General features: G+C 42.1%; 2 protein-coding genes across 17 annotated transcripts in view; one reads left to right on the top strand and one right to left on the bottom strand.

The window, feature by feature from the left end:
* Positions 1-24473, bottom strand: part of PTPRD (protein tyrosine phosphatase receptor type D) — a 2140456-nt gene that overhangs the window by 1214988 nt on the left and 900995 nt on the right. The gene's annotated exons all lie outside the window — the stretch shown is intronic.
* LOC133379480 (uncharacterized) lies at positions 111-4465 on the top strand. The gene is made up of 2 exons (XM_061614892.1): positions 111-174; positions 3631-4465. Exons 1-2 carry the CDS (start codon positions 138-140, stop codon positions 4236-4238), a joined length of 645 nt encoding a protein of 214 aa, XP_061470876.1. The 5' UTR covers positions 111-137; the 3' UTR covers positions 4239-4465.

Genomic DNA, 24473 nt, shown 5'->3' on the forward strand with positions numbered 1-24473 from the left:
CGGTGCATACTCCTTCAGTTGGTTTGCTTGCTGGTCCGCCCACGAATCTTACCTTGCCTGAATTTGAGCGTCGGGATGTACAGATGCCTGTTCCTCCAGCGCCCGCCACGTTCACTCCTGGGTCTACTGGGTTCACCATGCCGCCGGTCGTTGCTTCTCCTGCAGCTTATACAGGTGGGCAACAATTACACCCTCACAATACACAAGTACATGCTTCCAGTCCCCTTCTTCAGGATACCCCAGCTGCTGGTTCTCCGGTGCTAGGTGATTCTACGCACCCTACTTTTTTATGGGGGGGTGTTGGTGCCTCAGCACCCACAGCTCCCTTGGCCTGCTGCTGCAGTATCTCCTTGGCAGCCGTCTGCCAATTCTTCCTCTCTGGCACCTGCTTACTTGCCCCTTCCTCAAGGGATTTATCCACAGGGTGACACATCTCTTCCTTTAGGGGACCATTTATTGTTAGGAACTAAGGAAAAAATTTGGCGTGGAGAGTACATCGATTTGTTTTCTCTCCTGTTTCGTGAAAACGAAACAAAACCTAAGGATGGTCAGGAGGTTAAGGAGCGTGAGGCCGCCATTAAGCGGAGGGTCGATTGCATCTGGCCTAATTGGTTGAATGCCTATACAATTTATATGGGGGTTATGACTCAGGCATATCCATCTAGAGCTTTGTCCATGATAAAGTATCAGGACATTGTTCATCGAGCTTTCCGTGAATTCTCTGGCACCGCTTGGCTTCGGTATGACGAGAATTTCAGGCAGAGGGCAGCATTAGATCCCACCCTCCGTTGGGATGTTGAGCATGCTGGTCTTTGGCTGCGATCTATGACCCCCGCCAGGCCCACCTTGGGCGATAGAGCTGATAGTGGGCATTTGTTAGCACGAGCGCAGACTGCCGCCTTTGGTTCCAACCAAGGTGGGCACTTGGTTCAATCCCAGCAAGTCTGCTGGGCATTCAACAGCACTGGCAGATGCCTCAGACATCCTTGTAGGTTCAGACACGCCTGTGCAATGTGGGGGGGGCAACCACACTAGTTCCTCCTGTCAGCATGCACGTACAGCTCGCCAGGGTACAGGGGAGCATCACCAGCCCAAACGTGGTTCTGGCAACAGCGGCAGTACATCGCAAGGCCAGTAGCCCGGTCAAGCTGGCTCCTTTGGCTAAGCTGTTAGAGTTTTACCCTGATAGACAGGCTGCTAGTTTTATACTGCAAGGGTTTACTGATGGTTTTCGTATTCCCTTTGAGGGTCCACGGATTGCTACATCAGTAGTCAATCAGCCCTCTCTTAGCCATTTAGCGTCTGTTGTGTTAGCTAAGCTTAATAAGGAGATGTGCCGATCGTATTTCCGGCCCTTTTCCTTTTCCTCCTTTGAGAAATTTGAGGATTTCCCCATTAGGTATTGTGCCTAAGAAGCAGGTTGGTGAATACCGGCTTATCCATAATTTATCTTACCCGAAAGGTGCCTCTGTTAATGATGGCATTTCGCCGGTACACGCGTCAGTTAAGTATACTTCTTTTGACGAGGCAGTGAGAGTAGTTAGGAGGGCTGGCAGGGGTGCATTAATGGCAAAGTGTGATATAAAATCCGCTTTTCGCCTCCTGCCTGTGCACCCTGATGATGTAGATTTATTGGGTTTTAAATTTCAGGGCCAGTTTTACGTAGATAGGGCCATGCCAATGGGTTGTTCAGTGTCTTGTGCTGCTTTCGAAGCATTCAGCACGTTTCTGGAATGGGCACTGCGGAGGAAAGCTTCCTCCTCCTTCTCTGCTCATTATCTTGATGATTTCTTATTTGTTGGGCTGGCTGGGACTTCTCACTGCCTCTATTTAATGCAATCCTTCACCTCTTTAACTGAGGAATTGGGAGTTCCGCTAGCTCCTGAGAAGTCTGAGGGCCCTGCTACTTCCCTTATTTTCTTAGGGATCCAGTTGGATACGGTAGCGCAGTCATCATGTTTGCCGTTGGATAAGTTGGTTGCACTGCGACAACTGCTCCGATCAGTGCTTGTATTAAAGAAACTTACACTGGGTCAATTGCAGGAGCTGGTAGGACATTTAGTTTTTGCTTCCAAAGTTATTTCCCCTGGTCGTGCATTTCTCAGGCGGCTATGTGATGCCATGAAGGGTGTTCGCTCTCGTTTTCATTTTCTGCGTATTACAGCAGGAATGAGAGCGGATTTGCACATGTGGCTTGAATTCCTGGCAGAATTCAACGGCCTTTACTTTTGGCGACAGGAATTGTTATTGGAAGCCGAATTGCAGGTGCATTCTGATGCCACTGGGGGAACTGGTTTTGGTGTAATATTTAGATCCCAGTGGTGCGCTGAGCGATGGCCTGCCTCTTGGCTTGCCAATGGAATTACTTCTGATTTGACATTCCTGGAATTCTTTCCAATTGTAGTAGCTGTACATATTTGGCCATTGTCATTTCAGAATCGCACAGTGCGCTTCTGGTGTGATAATTGGTCCACGGTTTGCGTTATCAATGCACAAACTTCTAAGTCTCCCCGTGTTATGCGCTTAGTGCGGGCTTTTGTCTTGCAATGTTTGCGCTTTAATATTTTATTCCTTGCCAGGCATGTTCCAGGTTTACTAAATTCCGTTGCTTATGCCCTTTCCCGCTTACAGATGGCGTGCTTTCGGGAGCTTGCACCTGGAGCGGCACTAGATCCTGTGCCAGTCCCACCTTTCCTGTGGAACCTTGGCAACTAGAAGTTGGGGTTGCAATTGCAGCTGCTCTGGCTCCCAGTACTCAAAATGCGTACAAGCGTTCATTTGCTAAGTTCCAGACTTTCCGCATCAGCAAGGAGATGCCTTTGGCGTGGCCTATTCCTGTGGATCATCTATTGCAGTTTATGATAACTTTAAAAGGGCAAAACAATGCTGTTTCTACTATCGCCAGTCACCTTTCCGCGCCTGCCTTTATCTCTAAGGCACGGGGGCTGCCGGATCATTCTGTAGATTTTAGGGTCAGAAAGGTCCTTGAGGGTTGGTCGCGTTCCACTCCCAGGTCCACTGACCAGAGGAGGCCAATCACGCCCGATGTTCTCCTCCAGATCCTGGCGTTGTTTAATTCATTATGCTCATCTCGGTATGAGTCGCACCTGTTCGCCGCAGTAACTCTGACGATGTTTTACGGTGCTTTTCGCCCTAGTGAAGTATTGGCCCCCTCCAAGCGTGATGTGACCTATCGTGCCTTATGCATAGGCGATTGCACATTAGGTGCCGATATAGTGAGGCTTTCCCTGCGGGTCTCTAAGACCGATCAGAAAGGCCGTGGCACTATTGTGTTTTTACCCAGTTGCCAGGTCTCTGAATTGTGCCCTGTGGCTGCAATGCGGCAATTTCTGTCTCTCCGGCCAGCGGGCCAGTGTTATCTTTTCATTCATGCTGATGGTTCTGCCCTGACTCAATTTCAATTTTGGGCCGTTGTTCGGTGGGCCTTGTTGGCCAGTGGTCGTGATGCTGGAGTCTATGGGCTGCATTCTTTCCGGATTGGTGCGGCTACGGCCGCAGCCCTCGTGGGCATGAGCGTTAGCGATATACAGGCGATTGGAAGATGGCGTTCCGATGCATTCAAATCTTATGTCAGACCTTAATAATAAGGTTTTGTTTTTGTTTCCCTAGGTTTGCTAAGCATCCCTATTCCCGTGAGGATCGTCTTGTGTGGCCACTCAATTTTGTTTTGGGCTCATCGGAGGGCTTCTTCGTCTGCTCCTGGGACCCAGCTGCAGCTTTCGGCTACCGCTACAGTTCACTGGGTAGCCCGGAGGGGCATGTTATGGGACGCGTTTTTGCCTTCTGTGTGCCATATTATGTCTTCTATGGATAGGCCACATATATTATTGATCCATTTAGGGGAAAATGATTTGGTACAGCATCCAGGTGTGGACCTGCTTGTTAAGGTCACTTGCAATCTCACGTGGCTTATTAATTCATATCCACGCCTTATAATTGTGTGGTCAGATATGCTTGTTAGAAGGGTGTGGAGGGGTGCTATTCATCCCAACAGGATCGATAGATCTCGGAAATGGGTGAATAGGAAGATCAGGGCTCTTGTCCTGTCGCTCGGGGGGGCATTCATTCCCCACGACAGGATTAGGTTCCATGCCCCACATTTGTTTCGTGGGGATGGTGTTCATCTTTCAGACCAGGGGTGTGATTTGTTTTTGGAGGATATTATGAAGGGTTTAAGGGTTTTGTTGTCTTCGTTGGGTGGAGTGGACCAAGCTTGAGCTGATCCCCTCTTGTGGCATAGAATTCGGGCAGGTGAGGTATATAGGGGGATTATATATTTAGGCGGTTAAGGCATCATAAAAGGAGCACTTCCCGGGGAACCATCAGGGTTCATCTCTGGTGGGGATCTGGGTGGTGTCCTTATGGGACTGGCTTGTGCATCATGGTGAAAGCCTGTACGGCGGGGCCATGGTGTGGAGGTTGGAACCACGCGCATGGCTCCAAGAGCAAGGAGTGAGGATTTTACACACGTCCTTCACTCTGGAATGCAATAATGAGAATTAATGTCTTTTGAAGGTGGGAGTGTAGTCCCACATAGTTAGGATTAGCCTCACCTGCCCGAAGTAATTATATTTGAATGATTGGCTGTCTTGCTTTGGATTTAGTATGTTATATTTAATAAATATAACATTATTCCAATCTTGTGTCACGAGTCTTCCTTGTGTGGTGGCAAAACAGCTTCAGTGGGGATACTGTAGTGTACAGGAGGGAAAGTTACCCCCCCCCCCGCAAGCTGCAACAACAAAACCCAAGCACATTAAATGTGATCATCCATGCAGAGGAAGGGAAGCAAACACAAGGCTAACAGCACAATCATAAACATGGCTACTCAGAAATTCAGTGGCTGAGTTCTATTGTGCTACCTCCTAGGTAAGCACCCCAAGAATTACCACCTGTGAATGACAGGAATTTTGTAGCTAGTTTTGGAAAACCTGCAATCTTTAACTTGGGCGACAGCCCCTCAAATAGCATTAGATTTGTAATCCTACTATGCACAGGATTTCAATGTATCTTTTTCATTAAACCTAACAATCAAATCAATCAGAAGAATTTGGATTTAGCACAAATTCATTTCATGGCACATTCAGATACAAATATTATCAGTGTAAACTGAATTATTAATTGAGTCACACATGGTTACTTATAACTAATGCTAGAAATTCATGCTGTGGTTTTTACTGAGTGCTGATGAGTTGTCACCAGGTCCTTCCTTCCTTTTTTTTTAACAGAAAAGAAATCTCTTACATTGTAGCTTGAGGAAGGAAGCATCCCATAATACATATCATTATCTGAAGATTGTTGGTGCCCTCCCTTCCTAATCATCTCACCTATTTTGGAATTAAGGGAAATCGGGTGCATTTACAGCAAGCTTTTGCTATTGCTAACCCAGGTCCTATGTATGAGCCACTGACCCAAACGTTTCCCATGTTGTAAACATTTGCTGATGCATGCTATATACTTATTCCACTCTAGATCTTTTTGTTGTAGTAGCAGAGCCAGTTATATGACATATGCCTGTAAAACAATGTTAATATGCAGAACAGCTTTTTTAAAACAGTAAGACAAAATATGAAATAAATGCTATTTTAAACATTCCTCTGTTTCAAGACTAGGAGATATATTTAGAAAGCCCTGTACTGATGTGTAGCAATATCTGGGGATTTGTAGTACTCTCCTTCATCGCCATATCTATTTTGGAATTAAGGGAGATCAGGTGCAGTCACAGCAGACTGCTAAAGTCTGCAGTGTAACCGTAGGCAAAACTCTTCCAGCCAAAAACAATGCATAGTTTGCTGATTTCTTTTGATGTGTTCTCATAAATAAAAGATAAGAGGATGATGAATTATAGTTTGTAAAAACAGCAGAGCCAAATAATAACCCTTGATAGTTAACAAGATGCAATGAAAACTGATCCATGGAAGCCACAAATGATACTGCAGCAATAAATATCCATGAGGAGTACTATATGCTGTATATTAATAACAACTGCTCTATTGCTCTCTGAGTATTGGTTCTGATTTGTACAGCTTCTGGCTAGAATGTACTGGCAAACATTTCCATTACAGATAAAAACAAATAAGCCTGTCAACAGTTCTTCCTCCCCCTTTCTTCCTTTCTTTGGCATTTCACTTTTTCTCAACTTTCCTGATGTGATGTTATACAGCATTCTTGTCACTCACAGAGCAGGCAAAACAAACAAACAAACAAATAAATCTGTAAAACAAAGTAAATAGCCATAGAATGATGCAAGTTGTTATAAGCCAAGAGTGCCTTGAATTTGACAGGTGAAACCTTTCTATATATAATTACTGTTTATGAGATTGCTCTCTGATTTCTGAAAAGGCTGGAATTTTGTTCGGAAATGGGAACAGAATAACTATGTTGTTGCTTAATGGTCAGCAGGCCAAGTTACCAGACACATTTTTAATTAGAGAAATTATGGGTAATTGCCCACTAAAGGAAAAAAAAACAAGCAAAAAGTTAAGGTGTAAAGTAAACTGTATTTTATAACTAATTCACTAATACGCAAAAAACCTTGCGGTTTAAGAATGTACCTATAGCCCACAGATATTTCTACCAAACTTTAAAAAGCAGGGAAATTGGGCAGCTATAGTGAATGCACCAGGGGAGCAGGAGACCTAACCTCCTCTCTGAGATATTGGACTGCCCTACAAATTGGTCAAAATGCAAACACAATTTGGGTTGGTCTTTCACAGTCCAATCCACTTGCTGTGTAGCTTGGAAGAATTTGGTAACATATGCCTCTGAGCATATGGTGAGTGGTGGCAATACCTGCCATCTCCAAAGATGGAGAATTATATTTTTGTATGCTTGTTGGTGTTCTTCTTACTGTGCTTCTTTCCTGCGTTACTAATGTTTCTACAGAGAATCTAAACCAGAAAATTTTCCCTCTCCTTATTCATCCTAGAAATCTGTGTCAAATGTATTTTTATTAATTTCAAAACCTTTTTATTGGTCATTGTCATGTGATGGTGAAGACAGCCTTTTGTGTTTTATATTGGAGGTTATGTTCTATTTCTATTTTGGGTGCATTAACAGTTGAATCTGAAACTGCAGTTTGATGTAAAATCAGACTGATCACAATATGTTGCTATTTCAGCAATGACTCTAGCTGTTGGAAAAAAGAGGATGCATGTTTTCAGCCTGCTATGTTTAAACCACTTTATTTAAGGCAAGGTGTTCACGATCAATTAAAAACATAGAGCACATCTAGAATTTTGCTGGAATATATTTCACCTTCCACTGTCTTATCTTGTGCAAATTGAGATACTTCTGAGGTCCACTGGAGACTATTTTGCAGAAGTCAGTGCCATTATTCCAAAAATAGTTTTTGAGTTTTTTTAGTATAAATTTTGCAAAGTGTTGCTGTACTTCACATATTCATAGAAACAAAAGCAAAAGAAAATGATTTCCTATAGGAAACTTCACTAAAATTGCAAAGTAAATCAGACATACTTAAAGTGACCATCTCAACTATATCAACTGTCTTAATAATGTTGCTTCCTCCCTGCTAAAACAAGATCAGCACAGGACATATCTTCTTTCTGTTATTTGGGCTGATTACAGGTGTTGCCACCACTCACCATATGCTCAGAGGCATATGTTACCAAATTCTTCCAAGCTACACAGCAAGTGGATTGGACTGTGAAAGACCAACCCAAATTATGTTTGCATTTTGACAAATTTGTAGGGCAATACAATATCTCACAGAGGAGTCCAGGTCTCCTGCTCCCCTGGTGCATTCACTATAGCTGCCCAATTTCCCTGCTTTTTAAAGTTTGGCAGAAATATCTGTGGGCTATAGGTACATTCTTAAACCACAAGGTTTTTTGCGTATTAGTGAATTTCCTTGCTTTTTAATCCGGGAGGTAAGAAATGGGATCCTGCGCAAGTTTGCTGAGAATGGATTGATCATTTGCATGCTTATTGAGTTAAGTGGGATTTACACACACACACACATGGCAATCATGCTTAGGATAGGTGAAACTGACCACAGGGGATGGGGAAGGGAGGAGGGGGAGGAGGGAGGGGTGGAAAGGCAGAGGGGAGGACTGGGATGGGAGCAGGCAGGAGGGGGAGGGGAGAAGAAGGACAGATGTGGTCATTTGCATGTTTATTGAGTTCAGTGGGATTTACTCCCGTGCAATCATGCTTAAGATAGGTAAAACTGACCGCGGGGGAGAGACGGAGGGCTGGAGTGGGCAGGGGAGGCAGAAGAAGGAAGAGGGGAGGGGAGGAGAAACGGAGAGGAAAGGGGAAGGAGGGAAAAGGTAGGTCTGATCATTTGTATGATTATTGAGTTGAATCGGATATACTCCTATGCAATCATGATTAGGATAGGTAAAACTGACCAGGCTGGGCCTGGCAACCAAGATGTCTTCTGTATCTTTCAAAGTTGGGCAGGGGGAAGGGAGAATTCTACCTTGTGGTTTTTCCCATTACATTGTTGCAAGAACACCTGCACTTGGCTGACTTTCTCTTCTCCTAAAGATACAGGATCAGTCTCAGGCCCTGAACCTGGCAACCCTACCTCCCACCCAAATTTAAAACAAAGCTGTCCCTGGCCACATCCACACCAGGCCTCTATTACACTTTGGACAATCATTATTTATTTATCTATTTATTTAGTGTATTTATATACCGCACCATAGCCGAAGCTCTCTGGGCGGTTTACAATAACTAAAAACAATAAAAAGAAATATACAAATTTAAAAACACATATTTTAAAAACAATTTAAAACAATTTATCATGGCTTCTCTCAAAGCCATGGCTCAAAGCCAATCATGGCTTCTCTCAAAGAATCCTGGGAAGTGTAGTTAGTGAAGGGTGCTGAGAGTTGCTAGGAGATGCCCTGTTCCTCTCACAGACCTTCAATCAGAGTGGCTGACTGTTAACCATTCTCTCAGGGAAATAGGAGTCTCCTCTCAGCACCCTTCACAAACTACACTTCCCAGGATTCTTTGAGGGAAGCCATGACTGTCTCAAGTGAAATCAAGTCTGGTGTGGGTGTGGCCCTCTGGTTAGCCAAGCCCAGCAGCTGTGAGGCTTTTAGAACACTGACAGTTGGTCCTTACCGAGCATGCCCTGTGTTATAATAGGCTTCCAGCCAAAATTTCTTAAATTAATTAAAAATCAACCAGGCATTTTTTTAACTTTTAAACTGCAGTAGATGAAGGTCAGAGTATGGGGCAAGGTCAGTATTAGGATTACAGGTACTCTGTGAACATGGCTGATTTTTAATGAATTTCAACAGATTATGAGAACTCTGGCAGAAAAAAGTCCAAAAGGGCTCTGAGGTTTCTCTCTCTCTTTTTAGACTTTGAACTCTCGATTCTCTCTGATTGTTTTGTGTATCGCCATGAAAATTGACAGGGTTGTTATGTTAAGCAAGCGTTTCTGAGTTCAGAACTGTAAGTTTTGTAAGGTTTTATTTTGAAATGAGCTTATGGGAAGCATCAGAATGGCATGCAGGGGTATTTTCCATTTAACATTGTGGAATGTGAAAAATCCATGCTGGCTATAGTATACAGCCACTCTCGTGGCTGTATAATAAATAAGGTTCAGTTTAGTTTACTGCACAATACCCAACCAAGCTTTTTGCACAAACAACAAAAAGACATATACAAGACAGATTGAAAACAGATGAAAAAGAATAAGATAAATCAGTTATATAAGCATACTAGAATAGCACAAAATTAATTATTTAAATTAGTAGATGGATTAAAATGGCTTGTTGTGTGGAGTACACTGTGTAAATACATTTGTCCTCTTCTGGTGGTTCAGCCTGAACAGCATTTGCTTGGCTTTCGTTGTAACTATGTGGTGCAAACTGTGATGATCTGCAGACCCTTGAGTAGTGACTTCTTTTCCCATAATTGTGGCAATTGCCTCTGTCGGGATAGGATCCACCACAGTTGCAACAGGTTGCCCGAACTGTTTCAGAGACTGTCACAGTGCTTTGGAAGACTGATTGCCACCATTAGGGTATGTCATCTGCTTCCTGTTAGAACAATTCTGGAGTACATGGTGTAGCTTCTGTAGAAAGACTCCCTTTCACAATTTCGATGGCATGTCTCTCAGAAATTTCATTTGCTCGATCAGTAGCTAGCACTGTGGCAAGGGTAATCTGGCTGTCATTTAAAATTTGCCTCCAGAGTTTTGCTGATGAGCATCCTTGTATTATTTATGTTCTTATCTCATATGTGTTTGTAGTTCAGAGGACTGTGCAAGGTGGCGTAAACAGGTATGATACTCATCAGTACTTCACCTTCATTTTGGTGTGCTTTTGAAAATCATACTGTTCAAAGTTTATATTTTTGTGTGGTTTAAAACACTTAGTGAGTGCTAGCTTTGCCTTTTCATAATAATGGCTAACTCCTGTGTCAGGTAATGTTTTGAAAATATGGTGCACTTCACTACCAGCAAAATATAGAAACATTGCTCTTTTGGTGGTAGAGTCATTGTCTTTCATCACAAGAAATACATTTTCAAAATGTTCAAGCCACAGTTCCCATCTAGGCTCTAATGTGCAGTGAAATTCATGCATAGGTTATTTGGGAAAGGCAGGGAACATGTTGAAGGCAGGATCTAAACTGGCAGAATTGTGAATTAGGATAATATTCTACACTTTTGACTGAAGGTCTTTAGAGAAGAGGAACCCACTGAAAATGGCTGCTGCCACACCTCTTCTTTCAAGACTAGAGGCAAGTTGTGGTGTGTGTTGACACACTAGGCCCCAAATCCTTTTGTAAGCAGCTCTCAGGGTGATTCTGTTATCTGCAAAGGTTAAGTAATGTGGAATTCCTTTTCCAGAGGCCCACTGAATTATCTCATATATAAACCTCACAGGGAGACCAAAAAAACATAGTTGGGTGCATGTAGGGTTGCCATATTCCAGTTCCACAAATCCGTGCAGGCTAATTTGCATATTATTTGCATATTATGCAAATTATTTGCATGTTAATGTTTGGATTGTCCAGTTGTTTTGTTTTTGTGCCTAGGAATTACCACCAAAAACTGGGGAAAGATGTGAGAAATCTTTTTTTAAAAAGCAACATTTTCAGCCTTAAATGCTTAGACTCTAGTTTCCAACACTATGGAATATTTATTGATTGATTAAGAGGATTTATATCCTGCCCTTCTGCTGTTAAAAACAGAGCTCAGCACAGCTTACAAATATAATAAAAACAATAAAAATACATAATCAATATAAAAACATAATAAAAACACAAAATAGCAACAAACATAAAGTAAGTCAGGGCAGCAGTATGGTTAACCTTTGCTGGTCATTGACCGAAATAAACTTATTTACATTTTTTAGTATGGTTAACCATAACATATCCGATATATTTCAGAGATGTGGTGGGTGGAGAAAAACAAGAAGCCAAAATGTTAGGAAAAGGAGTCTTTCACACCACATGCTCTGTTCTAAATACTGTTGCAGCAAGCTTTACACGTTCCTCCAGTATTCCACTGCTGCAGGCACTCAGACATTCAAAGTATCTGTATGTTTCTTAGGTTTTATAAAAGCAGAGCTTTGCTTAACTCAAAATTTCTTCTCCCTTTGATCAACCACATCTACACAGATTCCACCTCCATACTCAAAATGAAACTGGGCCTGGAAGTGTGCAACAACCCCACACATACCTTGCTAATTAGATTACCAATGCCAGGATGTTTGTCTTATCGACTACTCTCCTGCTCCCCCCCCCACCGGGCATCATGAAAGACCCAGTCCTGGGCTCAGAAAGAAAATAAATATCTGGTCCTCTTCAAAGTACTCACAAGCCTCTTGTTTTAATTAAAATAATAATTATAAATTCTTGCTCTTATCACTAATGGGAGTTAATTACCTTGCATATGCTGCTGTTGCTTCTATGGCTGTAACGGAGTGAGGTTAAAGATAAGTGAAATGCAAATAGAAAAATAACAACACAAAAGGCAGTAACGCTTTCCTAAATGTAATACCATACCAACCACAACAAGATTCCTATGAGTAAGGCAGAAAACGCAGCATCCCACAACCAGTCAGGATTCATAACCAAAAACCCAAACTAAAAAAATCCTAGCAGCCAGTCAGCCAAGGTCACAGAAGTCCCCATGCAGCACAACCTGACCTGGGGACTGCAGTTAATGCAGAATGCTGCAGCACAATTGCTGACATGAGTGAGATCCTATCAGCACATAATACCTCTGGTCTGAAATCTGCATTGGTTGCTACCAGGCCAAGTTCAAGCTGTGCTTTCCATGTTATGGGTGCTACAGTACTTGTTCTGCTCTTGTAAGAAATCAGTCCTGTAAAGTGGCAGCACCTACGCTTTGGAACTCCTTGCCTATTGACATTAGGCAGACGCCTCTTTTCAGCACCTCTCCAGGCATGTGGAAGCTATTGTGTTTTTAAATCTGTTTTTAACTCATTGTTGGTTTTACTATTTTGAATGTTTTTAAGTATCTGTCCTTAACGCTTTTGCCAATAATTTTATTGTTTTAATTCTTTCTGTAAACCTCTTTGAGGTTTTTTACAATAAAGCAGTATATAAATGTTGTAAATAAAAATACATAAATAAATGTTGGAGTCACTGTGGCTCTTGAGTCTCTTCCCACTTTTAGGAACCAAGGAATCTGCCTTATACTGATTCAGGCCATTTCATACCATGATTCCTTAAATGCAACACCATACCAACCACAAGAAGATTCATATGAGTAAGGCAGAAAACTAAGCATCTCACAACCAGTCAGGATTCCTAACCAAAAACCAAAAATATAATAAATGAAGAAATATTTATATAAGCATGACTATCAAATATATTTATTATTTACACAAACTGTGAAGGTATTTATAGTGCAATCCTAGGTTTATTTATTCAGAAGCAAGTCCCAGTGTATTCAGTGGGGCTTACTCAAACAGGGACAGAAATGCAACCTCAAGTGATAAACAACTTCATTCACACAACCCAAAATTCTGAATCATGCCACTTTACGCTGTTTTGCAACTGTTTATACTTGTTTTTATGGTTATTGGATTTTAAATGGCTTTATTTCTTGTTGTGAGCTGCCTTGGTTTCCAACCCTACCTCACAGGGGTGTTGGAAACACTCCATACACGCACACACACACTGCAGATATATAAATACATACAGCCCATATAATAGTTTATTGTCAAACCAGTTGGTCATTGCAGAAAAATCAGTATTAGTTTTAAAAAAATCAGTATAAGTTTCCTACAGAATAAAAAGTGTAATACCTAAGTAAGCCCTGCCTACTTGCTTTAGAATAGGACTGGAGTGGAAGACAGAAAGAGTTAGAACACAAACACAATTCTTTTTTACATTCACTCCAAAGTCCCATTGATTTTCAGCACATTCATAACCACATCTACTCTGGGCATATGGGATTAGCATTGCTTTTACAAAAGCAAGTATTGGGAAGGTTTTCAAAACACTGCCCAGGATCTGACTCCTGCACACAAGAGGAAAAAAACCTGAAATGTATATACTTACCCAATTTATGAGATTTTCAGATAAACGGGGAGAAACCACCATTTTCTGGCATTGCAATGAGGTTTTCTAGACACTGCCCCAGGTCAACCAAATGCAACCCTGGCTTCACTGATTGGCTGCAATCCTGAACGGGCGGGGTTAAAGCTACGAAGTGCTATACAGTACTGTTTAAAGAAAGATTTAACAGTCAGGGGGGTGGCTGACGTTTTTATGTATATCTCGAGAACCGGACCACCTAGAAACTTAATTTTTAAAAAAAATTAAAGCTGAGAATCCGGGCCACCTAAGGGGCTAAATGGGTGCCGGGTGGCATGCAAAGAAGCTGGGTAAAATCTGGCTAACCGGGCAATAGGCAACCCTAACAGAGACTGACTGATGTTTTTAGAATGATAAACACAAATAAATCTCAGAGTAGTCAGTCTGTTAGGTGTGCACGCATGCACACACACACACTGCCCAGATCCTGACTCGCCAAGTGTTCAACATGCAGCTGCCTCACTTTCTGGAATTGGGCTTTGTTGCTGCCCATTCTTGAGTCACATTGCGCAAGAAGGGTGTGTATGTGTGAGGGTGTGTGTATGTGTGTTGTAGGGAAGGCAGGCAGCCGATTGGGGAAGACGTCCTTTAGCCCTGCATCATAGCAATTCCATCTGATGCTTCTGTCCTCCCCTAGTTCCAGAGATAAAGCTGGGAGGGAAAGTTAGAGAGCTATCTCACTGAAGCTTTAGAGTTCATTACAAAGAAAAATCTGGTGTCAAGAAAAGCTGTGGAAATTCAAACCCGTCCACAATGAGGGCTGACATGTGGAATATCAGAAAGTCCCAATTTTGATTGGATTCCATCCCTAATGCAACTCTGTGAGCTGAAATGAATAAAGTTATGGCCTTTTCCCTTATCGTCAGCCTATACGTAGGCCTCTGCTTCACACTACTACCATGAAGAGACTTCAAGCTGTGGAAAGTGCCTTGGCAGTGGGGAGCTGCCTCTCTGAAGTTCTGATGTGGGGCTGTGAAATTTGTTATTTGTAGGAATTAAGCTCTGCTTCTACACATATTCAACATATATTTGTAAAATAAATCAAAATATTACACAAATGCCTTGTTTTCAGTTATTCCTCTTTCAAAGAAAGATTCTGGGTTAGTGCTATGTCAGTGGAACTTCTCACCACTCAGGGATGTGAGGCAACCTTTCCTGCCTGTTTATGCTTTGCATAAAGAAGAATGCAAATTAACATCATGGTATCCAGCCAGTCATGATTCTGTATATGCCAGGCAATCTTTTCAGGTAAGCTATGAAAACTGACAATATTGTTTCAGATTGGGATGCTTATTGAATACATCTATTGAGCCGCAGAAGAGCCAGTGTGGTGTAGTGGTTAAGGTGTTGGACTTCGACCTGGGAGACCAGGGTTCAAATCCCCACACAGCCATGAAGCTCACTGGGTGACCTTGGGCCAGTCACTGCCTCTCAGCCTTAGAGGGAGGCAATGGTAAACCCTCTCTGAACACCGCTTACAATGAAAACCCTATTCATAGGGTCGCCGTAAATCAGGATTGACTTGAAGGCAGTCCATTTCTATTTTCATTGGGCCGCACCAATGTGGGGTGATATCCGACTATGTCAGAATAAACCCACAGAAATCAGTTAAATTTTAGATTTCAATTGATCTGACTATGGCTTAGTTTGATACTCACTAACAGGCAAAAAACATTGCGGTTTAAGAATGTACCTATAGCCCACAGATATATCTACCAAACTTTAAAAAGCAGGGAAATTGGGCAGCTATAGTGAATGCACCAGGGGAGCAGGAGACCTGACCTCCTCTCTGAGATATTGTACTGCCCTACAAATTTGTCAAAATGCAAACACAATTTGGGTTGGTCTTTCACAGTCCAATCCACTTCCTGTGTAGCTTGGTAACATGTGCCTTTGAGCTTTTTAATCCGGGAGGTAAGAAATGGGATTCTGTGCAAGCTTTTTGAGAATGGATTGATCGTTTGCATGCTTATTGAGTTCAGTGGGATTTACTCCCGTGCAGGCATGCTTAGGATAGGTGAAACTGACCACAGGGGATGGGGAGGGGAGGAGAAGGGAGGGGAGGAAGGGCAGAGGGGGAGGGGAGCAGGCAGGAGGGAGAGGGGAGGAGAAGGACAGGTTTGATCATTTGCGTGTTTATTGAGTTCAGTGGGATTTACTCCCGTGCAATCATGCTTAGGATAGGTAAAACTGACCGGGGGGAGGGAAGGAGGGCTGGAGTGGGCAGGAGAGGAGGAAGAAGAAAGCGAGGAGGGGAGGAGGAAGGGAGAGCAGAGGGGAAGGAGGGGAAAGGCAGGCCATAATTTGCATACTTATTGAGTTCAATAGGATTTTACATGGTTAGGATAGGTAAAGCCATGGGGAGGAGGCAGGGAAGGGGAAGGAACAGATTGTAGGGGGCAAAGGAAGGGCAGGGGAGGGCAGGTTTGATCATTTGCATGCTTATAGAGTTCAATGGTATTTACTCCTGTGCAAACATGGTTAAGATAGGTAGAACTGACCATGGGGATGAGGAAGGGAAGGGGGAGGAAGGGGAAGGGGAAAGGAAGGATTGGAAGGGAATAGGAAGGGAGGGAGGGGCAAAGGAAGGGGCAGGGAAGGGGCAAGAGGGAGGGGACAGGAGGGAGAAGGGAGGGAGGGTTTGATAATTTGTATACTTTTTGAGTATAGTGGGATTTATTTCTGTGCAATCATGTTTTAAAATGGAAATGGACTGCCTTCAAGTCCATCCCAATTTATGGCGACCCTATGAATAGGGTTTTAATGGTAAATGGTATGCAGAGGTGGTTTTACCATTGCCTTCTTCTCAGGCTGAGAGGCAGTGACTGGCCCTAGGTCATCCAGTGAGCTTCATGGCTGTGTGGGGATTTGAACCCTGGTCTCCCAGGTTGCAGTCCAACACTGACCCAAGTGAAGGGCAGGGAGGGGAGGAGAATGGGTCAGTGGGCACTGGGCAGAGGGGAAGCCCCTTTTCTTTCTAAAAGGAAAACACTATGAACAGTATAATTGCTTTTCAGGGTTTCCCCCACCTTTTTATTCTACAGGCACATGTAGCCTCCCACCCAAATTCAAACCTCATCCACACCAGGCGACATCCACACCAGGCCTTTATTTCACTTTGTACAGTCATGGTTTTTCTCAAAGAATCCTGGGAAGTGTAGTTAATGAAGAGTGCTAAGAGTTGCTAGGAGATGGCCAGTTCCCCTCACAGAGCTTCAATCAAAGTGACTGACTGTTAAACCAGTCTGGCCACTGGAGCTCTGTCAGTGGAATAGGAGTCTCCTCTCAGGGCCTTTCACAAACTACACTTCCCAGGATTCTTTGGGGGAAGCCATGATTGTCTCAAGTGAAATCAAAGTCTGGTATGGGTGTGGCCCCCTGATTAGCCAAGCCCAGCAGCTGTGAGTCTGGCTTTTAGAACACTGACAGTTGGTTCTTACTGAGCATGCCCAACACCATCATTCAGTTCAATGCAAAATCCCTTAAATTAATTAAAAATCAGCCAGGCATTTTTTAAACTTTAAAACAGCAGAAGATGAAGGTCAGAGTATGGGGCAAGGTCAGTATTAGGATTACAGATCCTCTGTGAACAAGGCTTATTTTTAATGAATTTCAACAGATCATGAGAACTCTGACAGAAAAAAAAGTCCAAAAGGGCTCTGGGGTTTTTTTCTCTGTTTTCAGACTTTGAACTATCTTTTCTCTCTGACTGTTTTGTGTATCACCATGAAAATTGACAGGGTTGTTAAGCAAGCGTTTCTGAGTCCAGGACTATAAATTTTGTAAGGTTTTGTATTGAAATGAGCATACGGGAAGCATCAGAATGGGGATATTTTGAATTTAACATTGCAGAATGTGAAAAATCCATGCTGGCTATAGTATACAGCCACTCTTTTTATCAGTTCCAATCAGAAGCTATTTATGTCAGCTGGGAATGTAGTCTTTATTTTGCTTTATGCAAAGATTTGTTGTTAAAGAAACTGAATGGCAGAGTTGTCATTCGCAATGATATGCCTCTCCACAGTAAATTTCATAATGACCTTTAATTAGTAGCTCAATAAATCATAGAAGACAGGCTGGCTATCACTTGCTATAACAAGAAGATTCTATTTGACTGATTTATTTCCCATGACACAGAAACTCAATGAATGGCTGAAGTCTTGACTGAAGATATACAGACAAATATAAAATTCGACTAGGAACTCAAGCAATCATAAAACAAAGTCAGTGACATTTAATGTGGGGGGGAGGAATAGAGTGAAAAGGAATGAAGCGAAATGCCTTTCATACTTGAACAAATTGGAAAAAATGCATGCACAGTTTCCTTTCATTTTATAAACCCGAATCACGACCGAAGTGAAAATTAACAACTATTTAAGGTTGTCTCCATTGTTAGTCATATTGAGAGCAGACCTATTGAAATTAATGGACATGACTTACTATTAATTTCAGAGGGTCTACCCAACAGTTGGAAACAACTCTATATATATTATGTAATATTATACATCAACCTTTTGCTCACCAAACAGTATACATATTGGGTGGTATCTAACTAAGTCATACTCAGACTAGACCCACTGAAATTGACAGACTTAAGTTAAAGATAACTAAGAAACCTGTTTCAATGGGTCTTATCTGAATATGATTTAAACAAATACCACATATTGAACACAAAGCTGCAATAATTTACTTCTGTATATTTGCATTGAAGTTCTTTGCAAATAGTGAGGTGGATTCATCATTCATGTATCTTTTGTCTTGGGTAAATTGCTTAGAAATTGTTCTAGTAAGCAGTATACAGTATATTGTTAAATAAATAAATATTCTAGGAATATTCACCACCAGTGTTTTCTAGGTCACTCTGCCTGCATAGAGTAGTGTCCAAAACTGACGAATGAATCAGTAGCTCTCTCACCTCCATTCCTGGCTGTCTCTGCACTGGGCAGCTGCTATGTCTACCACTGTACAGCATCATAGTCTGAGACATTCATTCATAGGGAGGCTCATCTGTACTTCTGCTGCAAGCAACCATAGATTTGCTCTTCCTTAGGTCCCCAGTGCACCAGCCATTCATGTGAAAAGCAGGAATAGGGCTGGAGGAAAATGAATTCATATGGCAAGCATGGAAATTACTTGAAATTAACAGCCTGGTCATGATCATGTTTGCCTGGCACCTTCAATATGAAGGCACCTTGTAGACACTCTAGTTTTTTTAAAGTAACTTAAGTGTAATTGTAGTGATTACTTTTGAGTAACAGTAAAGTAATACATTCCTTTCAGAACAATTGCAATTGTAATGGTAATTTATTCCTTTTGGGGGCCATGTAACAGTAATTGTAATTTATTCCTTTTTAAAAGTAATCTTCTAAGCTCTGATGCACTCCCATCTGATGGGTGGATGTGCTTGCCCTCACTAGCGATATCAAGTGGCAGGCAGGTGGGCATGGTTTTGGGAAAATGGCCTTAAGGGGAAAATTGGACTTCTTGGTCCATTTTTGTTTGGAGTTTTGATTAATGTACACATTTTACAAGCAGTTTCTCCTAACATAATGCATTTTGTGTTATTTTCACTAATATATTCATTTTTATACAATTTTTCCAATAACATATGTATTTTTGTAAACATTTGTTAGCTGGAGAACTGCACTGCAAAATTCAGATAAGTACAAATTTTGAAGGATGGCTGGTTTGGTTGTCATACGGTTTCAGAAAGTGCAAATTTGATAAATTCAGCTTTAAATGCAAACTGAATCAAATTTCTCTGCCATCCCTTACACATCAGGTAAGCAGTCCTGGGCAGTTTTGCCCAGCCCACCCCTGAAATCACTCTTTTTTGTCCCCCATCTACCTGAATTTTGAGCTTAGCGTTCTCACTAAAAAACTTGCAGCTTGGCACTACTGTCAGATGCTATTGGCTATGAAAACTAAATGGAATGTACCCAGCAACGGGTAATATACCTCTGAATATTAGACACTAGGCACAAATAACAAGGGAGAATGGATGACTTCAAGACCTGCTTCTAAGCTTTCCAAGCAGAAGCAAAGAGAATTCTGGACTATTTGACCACAGACCTAGGCTTCTAAGAGCCCTTGTGAGCAAGAGTGACAGCAAAAGTGAGGAAAAAAATTCAGAGAGTAAAACAGCCCTAACCAATCTACTCCCTGCCCTCTGGTCTGGGTGTGGATTAATTTGCCATGTCTCCAGTTTTCACCTGGAGACCAGTTTTTTTGGATCCTCTCTGGGTCTCCAGCTGAGTCACCCCAATTTCCAGACTCTTTCATTTAAAAAAAAAAGTTTCTAGGTGGCATGGTTGATTTGTTGACCTACAGGAAATAGCTAAAACCCATTGCAAGTTCTGAAAATAGCTTCCTTTTTTCTGCTTGTCTGCATATCAGGAATTCAGTAAATTTATAGCTTTCAGCAGCATAAAGAGTACTTTCTCTGTGCAAGATATCTGAATACATTTGGGACTTACTTCTGAGTAAGCATGCATAGGATTGCACTGGAACAGAAGATCACAGCAGGATCATGGTAGGCATGCATAGTAAACAATTTCAGTTGTGATTATAATAAAAATGTATGTGAAGTTTTTTATTACTTGTAAAAATAGCATTTTATACATTTTATCTTTCAAACAATTTTTGAACAGAAATTTTAAAAAGTGTACATGCTTCAGCTTATGATGTCATTGCAACGTGTTATACTTTTCTAATTATAAGGAGTCAAACAAGTTTACATTTTCCTGGGCTCTTGAAGAGGGCAGTTTATTGGTCTTATTTATAGCCTGTTTTGAAAACCTTCCCAATATGAAAGTTTAATCCTATACTCACTTTTCTGTTCATAAAGCTGCAATGCTAATCCCACATACCTGGGAGTAAACCCCATTGAATTAGGTAGGACTTACTTTTGAGTAGACATAGTTAGGGTTGTGCAGTAAATCAATAGGACATTTTAGTGAACATAGCAAAGGATTGTTTTGTAAATTGTTCTCTCCCTCTCCAATCTTTTTTTAAGCAATTAGACAGGGCTTACTTAGGTGTCACTACTTTTATTTGGTAGAAAACTAATACTATTTTTTTTAAAGTTCTGCAATGACCAATTGGTTTTGACAATAAACTATGGGTTGTATGTAGTTTTACATGTCCAGTGTGTGTGTATATGGAATCTTTCCAACAACCCTGTGAAGTAAGGCTGGAAACGAAGGCAGCTCACCACAAGAAATAAATCCATTTAAAATCCAGTAACCATAAAACAAGTATAAAACAGTTGCAAACAGCTTCAAGTGGCATGATTCTGAATTTTGAGTTGGGCGAGTGAAGTTCCTTTTCACCTGAGGTTGCAGTCCTGTGCATGCTTTCCTGTTTGAGTAAGCCCACTGAATACATTGGGACTTGCTTCTAAGTAAACATGCATTGGATTGCACTATAAATATCTTTATAGGTTGTGTAAATAATAAACATATTTGACAGTCATGCTTATATAAATATTTCTTCATACCATGTCCCAATAAGTATCTGATTTCAAACTACGGTTGTACATTATTATTTCCTCTACATTTTAAGTGTGCCATTCTTCCTTGGGATGGTTGTTTTCACTCTCAGGGGCAGATTAGGCTGAGAGATGATGAGTAGCCCATAGTCATCCTGTAAACTTTGTAGCTTATTTCCATTTTAAAAAATTAATTAAATGATTTACATGCAGGTAAATTTATTAAGTAAATCCACACAATACATTTAAAACACATCCAACTCACATGTAAAGTGCATGACTTCCCCCAAAGAATCCTGGAAAGTGTATTTCCCCCTCACAATAATAGTTCCCACCACCCTTAACAAACAGTTCCCATGATTCTGAGGTGGGATTCATGTGCTTCAAATGTCTGTTGAATGTGCTTTAAATCGATGGTGTGAATCTGCCCTAGGCATGCTGTGCATTCATTAGTGAACTGAAAAGAACCATTTTAAAAGATACTTTTTTAAACAGGGGAAGGGCTGTAGCTCAGTGGTAGGGCACATACTTTGCATGCAAAGGATCCAATCTCTGGAAAAGTCTATTGCCTGGAATCCTGGAAAGCCAATGCTAGTCCATGTCATCAGTACTGAGTTAGATGGTACCAAATGGCCTTGTCTGTATAAGGCAGATTCCTTTGTTCCTAAAATTGGAAAGAAGCATAAGGGACACAGTGACTCTGAAATTTATATACATGCATGTGTGCATGCCTGCCATCAACCAAGATGGCGGCAGAGGCATCAGCCCCTTAGGGAAACCTCACCCACCATCTTGGTTGATGGCAGGCATGCATGCAGCATGGCCAGCATTCACCCCAACGTGAGGGGTTGGTGGGATGTGTAGGTGGGCATTGTGGGCCTCCACAATTGTAGGAGGGGTACCGGGGAGCTCCCTCTCTGCAATCCGTGGCAGAGTTGGGAGCCAATGATGCCATGGATAGCTGGACAAGAGCGCTACCCACCTACCCTAAGGAGGGGATTTTCAGGGGTCCTCGGCCAGGGCCTAACCTGGCCGCCGCCTGGCACCAGCCCTGGATATCCAATGTGAGCTTTAATTCTTGTTGCCATTTAAAATAAAAATTTAATGTTTGCTGCTGTTATAGCTCCTTTATTTTGTTTATAGTTATCCTGTTGAAGATATAAGTACCAAGTACTGAAGGTGAATATAGAATAGACCTAAGCAGTATTACATTTGTAAAAATTCTTATGCATTTATGGCACTTATTGTTTAATATTGATACCTAATTCAGTTTCAGTTTCTGTATATAATGTTTTTTGTTAATAAAAATAAAAAGTTTAAATATATTACAGTTGTATTCGGTTTCATTTAGGAGAGTTTGCATGGGAAAACCTTTAGTTGTAACTACTAGAGTAAAAAAAATAACAGTGATTTACAGTCTTGTGGCTAATCATTTACAATAAGGATATACATTTCAGAAATTGTCTTCCTAATTGCCAAGAATGTATGACTCTGTTATGGAAGATTTGTGGATATGTTCCAACTCTTCCTATTTTCTAGTATCTATTACCTATTTACTTTTTCCTGTGTCAGATAAATCACTGTCCCTAGTATTTCCCTTTTTAAACAGTAAGAGTGCAGTTGAAACCTTCTGAGATGAGAGAAGTTGGATTTGGCTGACCTTGGGGTTTCCCAGTGGAGCAGATCTTGGGCTTGCCAGGATAAGTCCCTCACCCTGACTAAGCCAGAGATAAGTCCCTCACTCTGGCTCAGCCCACTCAGTCAGCAAAACTTAAATTGGCATGATTTATACCATCATAATCCCCCAAAATGGTGTCCTGGGGTGTGGTGAGGCTGGGATTGGGGCAAGGAGAGTCGTTCACCTGTTCCAAACCCCTTTTAGCTCAGTCACGTGGCCTAGCAACCCAGCATAAAAAGGTTGGCCCAAACATGTGGCGCGAGTCAAATTCCTCCAAAGTCCTCCTGAACAGAGTTTGGAATAGAGGTAACTTAAGCTGGTGTACATTAAGCCAGCTTTCTATTAGTTAGGATTTGTCTGTATGTTGTACTGAAATCCAAGCCCAAGATTCACCAAGATGACAGATTTTGGATTTGGTGGATCTTGGGCTTTCTGGTTAATCAGTGATTCAGCCAGGGCTATACCCATGTTAAGTCTCTCACCCTGGCAGTCCTGGCCCCACCAATTAGAATCACACTCAGACCCACTGGTATACTTTTCTCTGTTATGTTTAATTTGAAACTCCAGTCTAGAGCACTTCATGGATCAGCTAAGATTCCACGGGATTCTGCATCGATACACAGCACAACTAGGCATGACTACTCAAAACTAAGACGTTGTCACAGCAATTAGATACATGCCTATAACACCGATAAGCAGGTTTGGGGCAGGCTGTGCCTGCTTGTGTGAGGAAGGTGTCACAAGACATGAATGCATTAGGGAGTGAGCGCTCCCCCAGTTGGAAAAGTGGGGGCCAGATGTCTGCTCGTGCAACTGTCTGGGGTGATGGCGGTGGTGGCACCTCATCAAGATCCTCCTCCTCTGGAGGAAGTGTGCAATGCCACAGCAGCTTGGGTGAAGAGAGAGCATTCCCTCGGTTGTAACTGGAGCTAAGGGGGAGGAGCTGTCACTGTCAAAAGTGCTGAAGCCTTCTGCTTCAGCACCTCCCTGTTGCAAGTTACTGTGACTCTCTCCTGGGTCCCATTCTGTATCTTCTTCTTCTTCTTGATCACTCCAGGAATGCTCCATGGGGCTCATGACAGTGGCTATTCCAGAGCTCTACCATTTCAGAACTTAAACTGGTGGAACGTATGCCAGCAGAACTCCAAAAAAAGCGTGTTCAGGGACGTGGTGAGGCTTTGGCAGGTGTGGGATAGGGCGAGAGTCTTACACCTATTCCAAACACCTTTTCATCACTACATAGTGCTTTTTTAATTGTTCATTTTTCTCTCTCTGGTCAGTTCAATTTCTCATGCCACTTTCCTCCGCCCCAGCTTCTGCTTCTATCTGTCCTTGATCCCCTTTCTCTCCTGACTCACCACTGGGGTTCTGGGCTCCACACTTCTTTTTCTCCTTCTTTGTTTCTTTTCCTTCTTCCAGTAATCTCTTTATGGCAGCCCTAACTTTCTTTGTAGTTTGTCCTGTTCACCTCTACCTTCTCATCTTCCCTCATGTCTCTTCCTTCATTCTCACCTTCACCTTGTCGCCTCTGTATTCTTTCACCTTTACTTATATCCCCTCCTCCTTTTGATGCCTTCTGGGACTGAGAAGGATTGCTCTCTGATGTTGCCCTTTAATCTACTGTGAGACTCTCTTAGCATCTTACCCCTCCCAATATCCTCACTTCCAGCTGCAGCTGTGTGACAGGTCATCTGCAGAGCAGCAGGGTAGCAACAACTCCCATCAGGA

The sequence above is a fragment of the Rhineura floridana genome, chromosome 1 (genome assembly GCF_030035675.1).
Source record: "Rhineura floridana isolate rRhiFlo1 chromosome 1, rRhiFlo1.hap2, whole genome shotgun sequence".
Lineage (NCBI taxonomy): Eukaryota > Metazoa > Chordata > Lepidosauria > Squamata > Rhineuridae > Rhineura > Rhineura floridana.

Excerpts from the sequence above, each read along its gene's own strand:
- LOC133379480 (XM_061614892.1), top strand. The coding sequence starts at position 138 with ATGCCGCCGGTCGTTGCTTCTCCTGCAGCTTATACAG. Across the intron at positions 175-3,630 it reads TTCTCCTGCAGCTTATACAG|GTTTGCTAAGCATCCCTATT; the intron begins GTGGGCAACAAT and ends TTGTTTCCCTAG.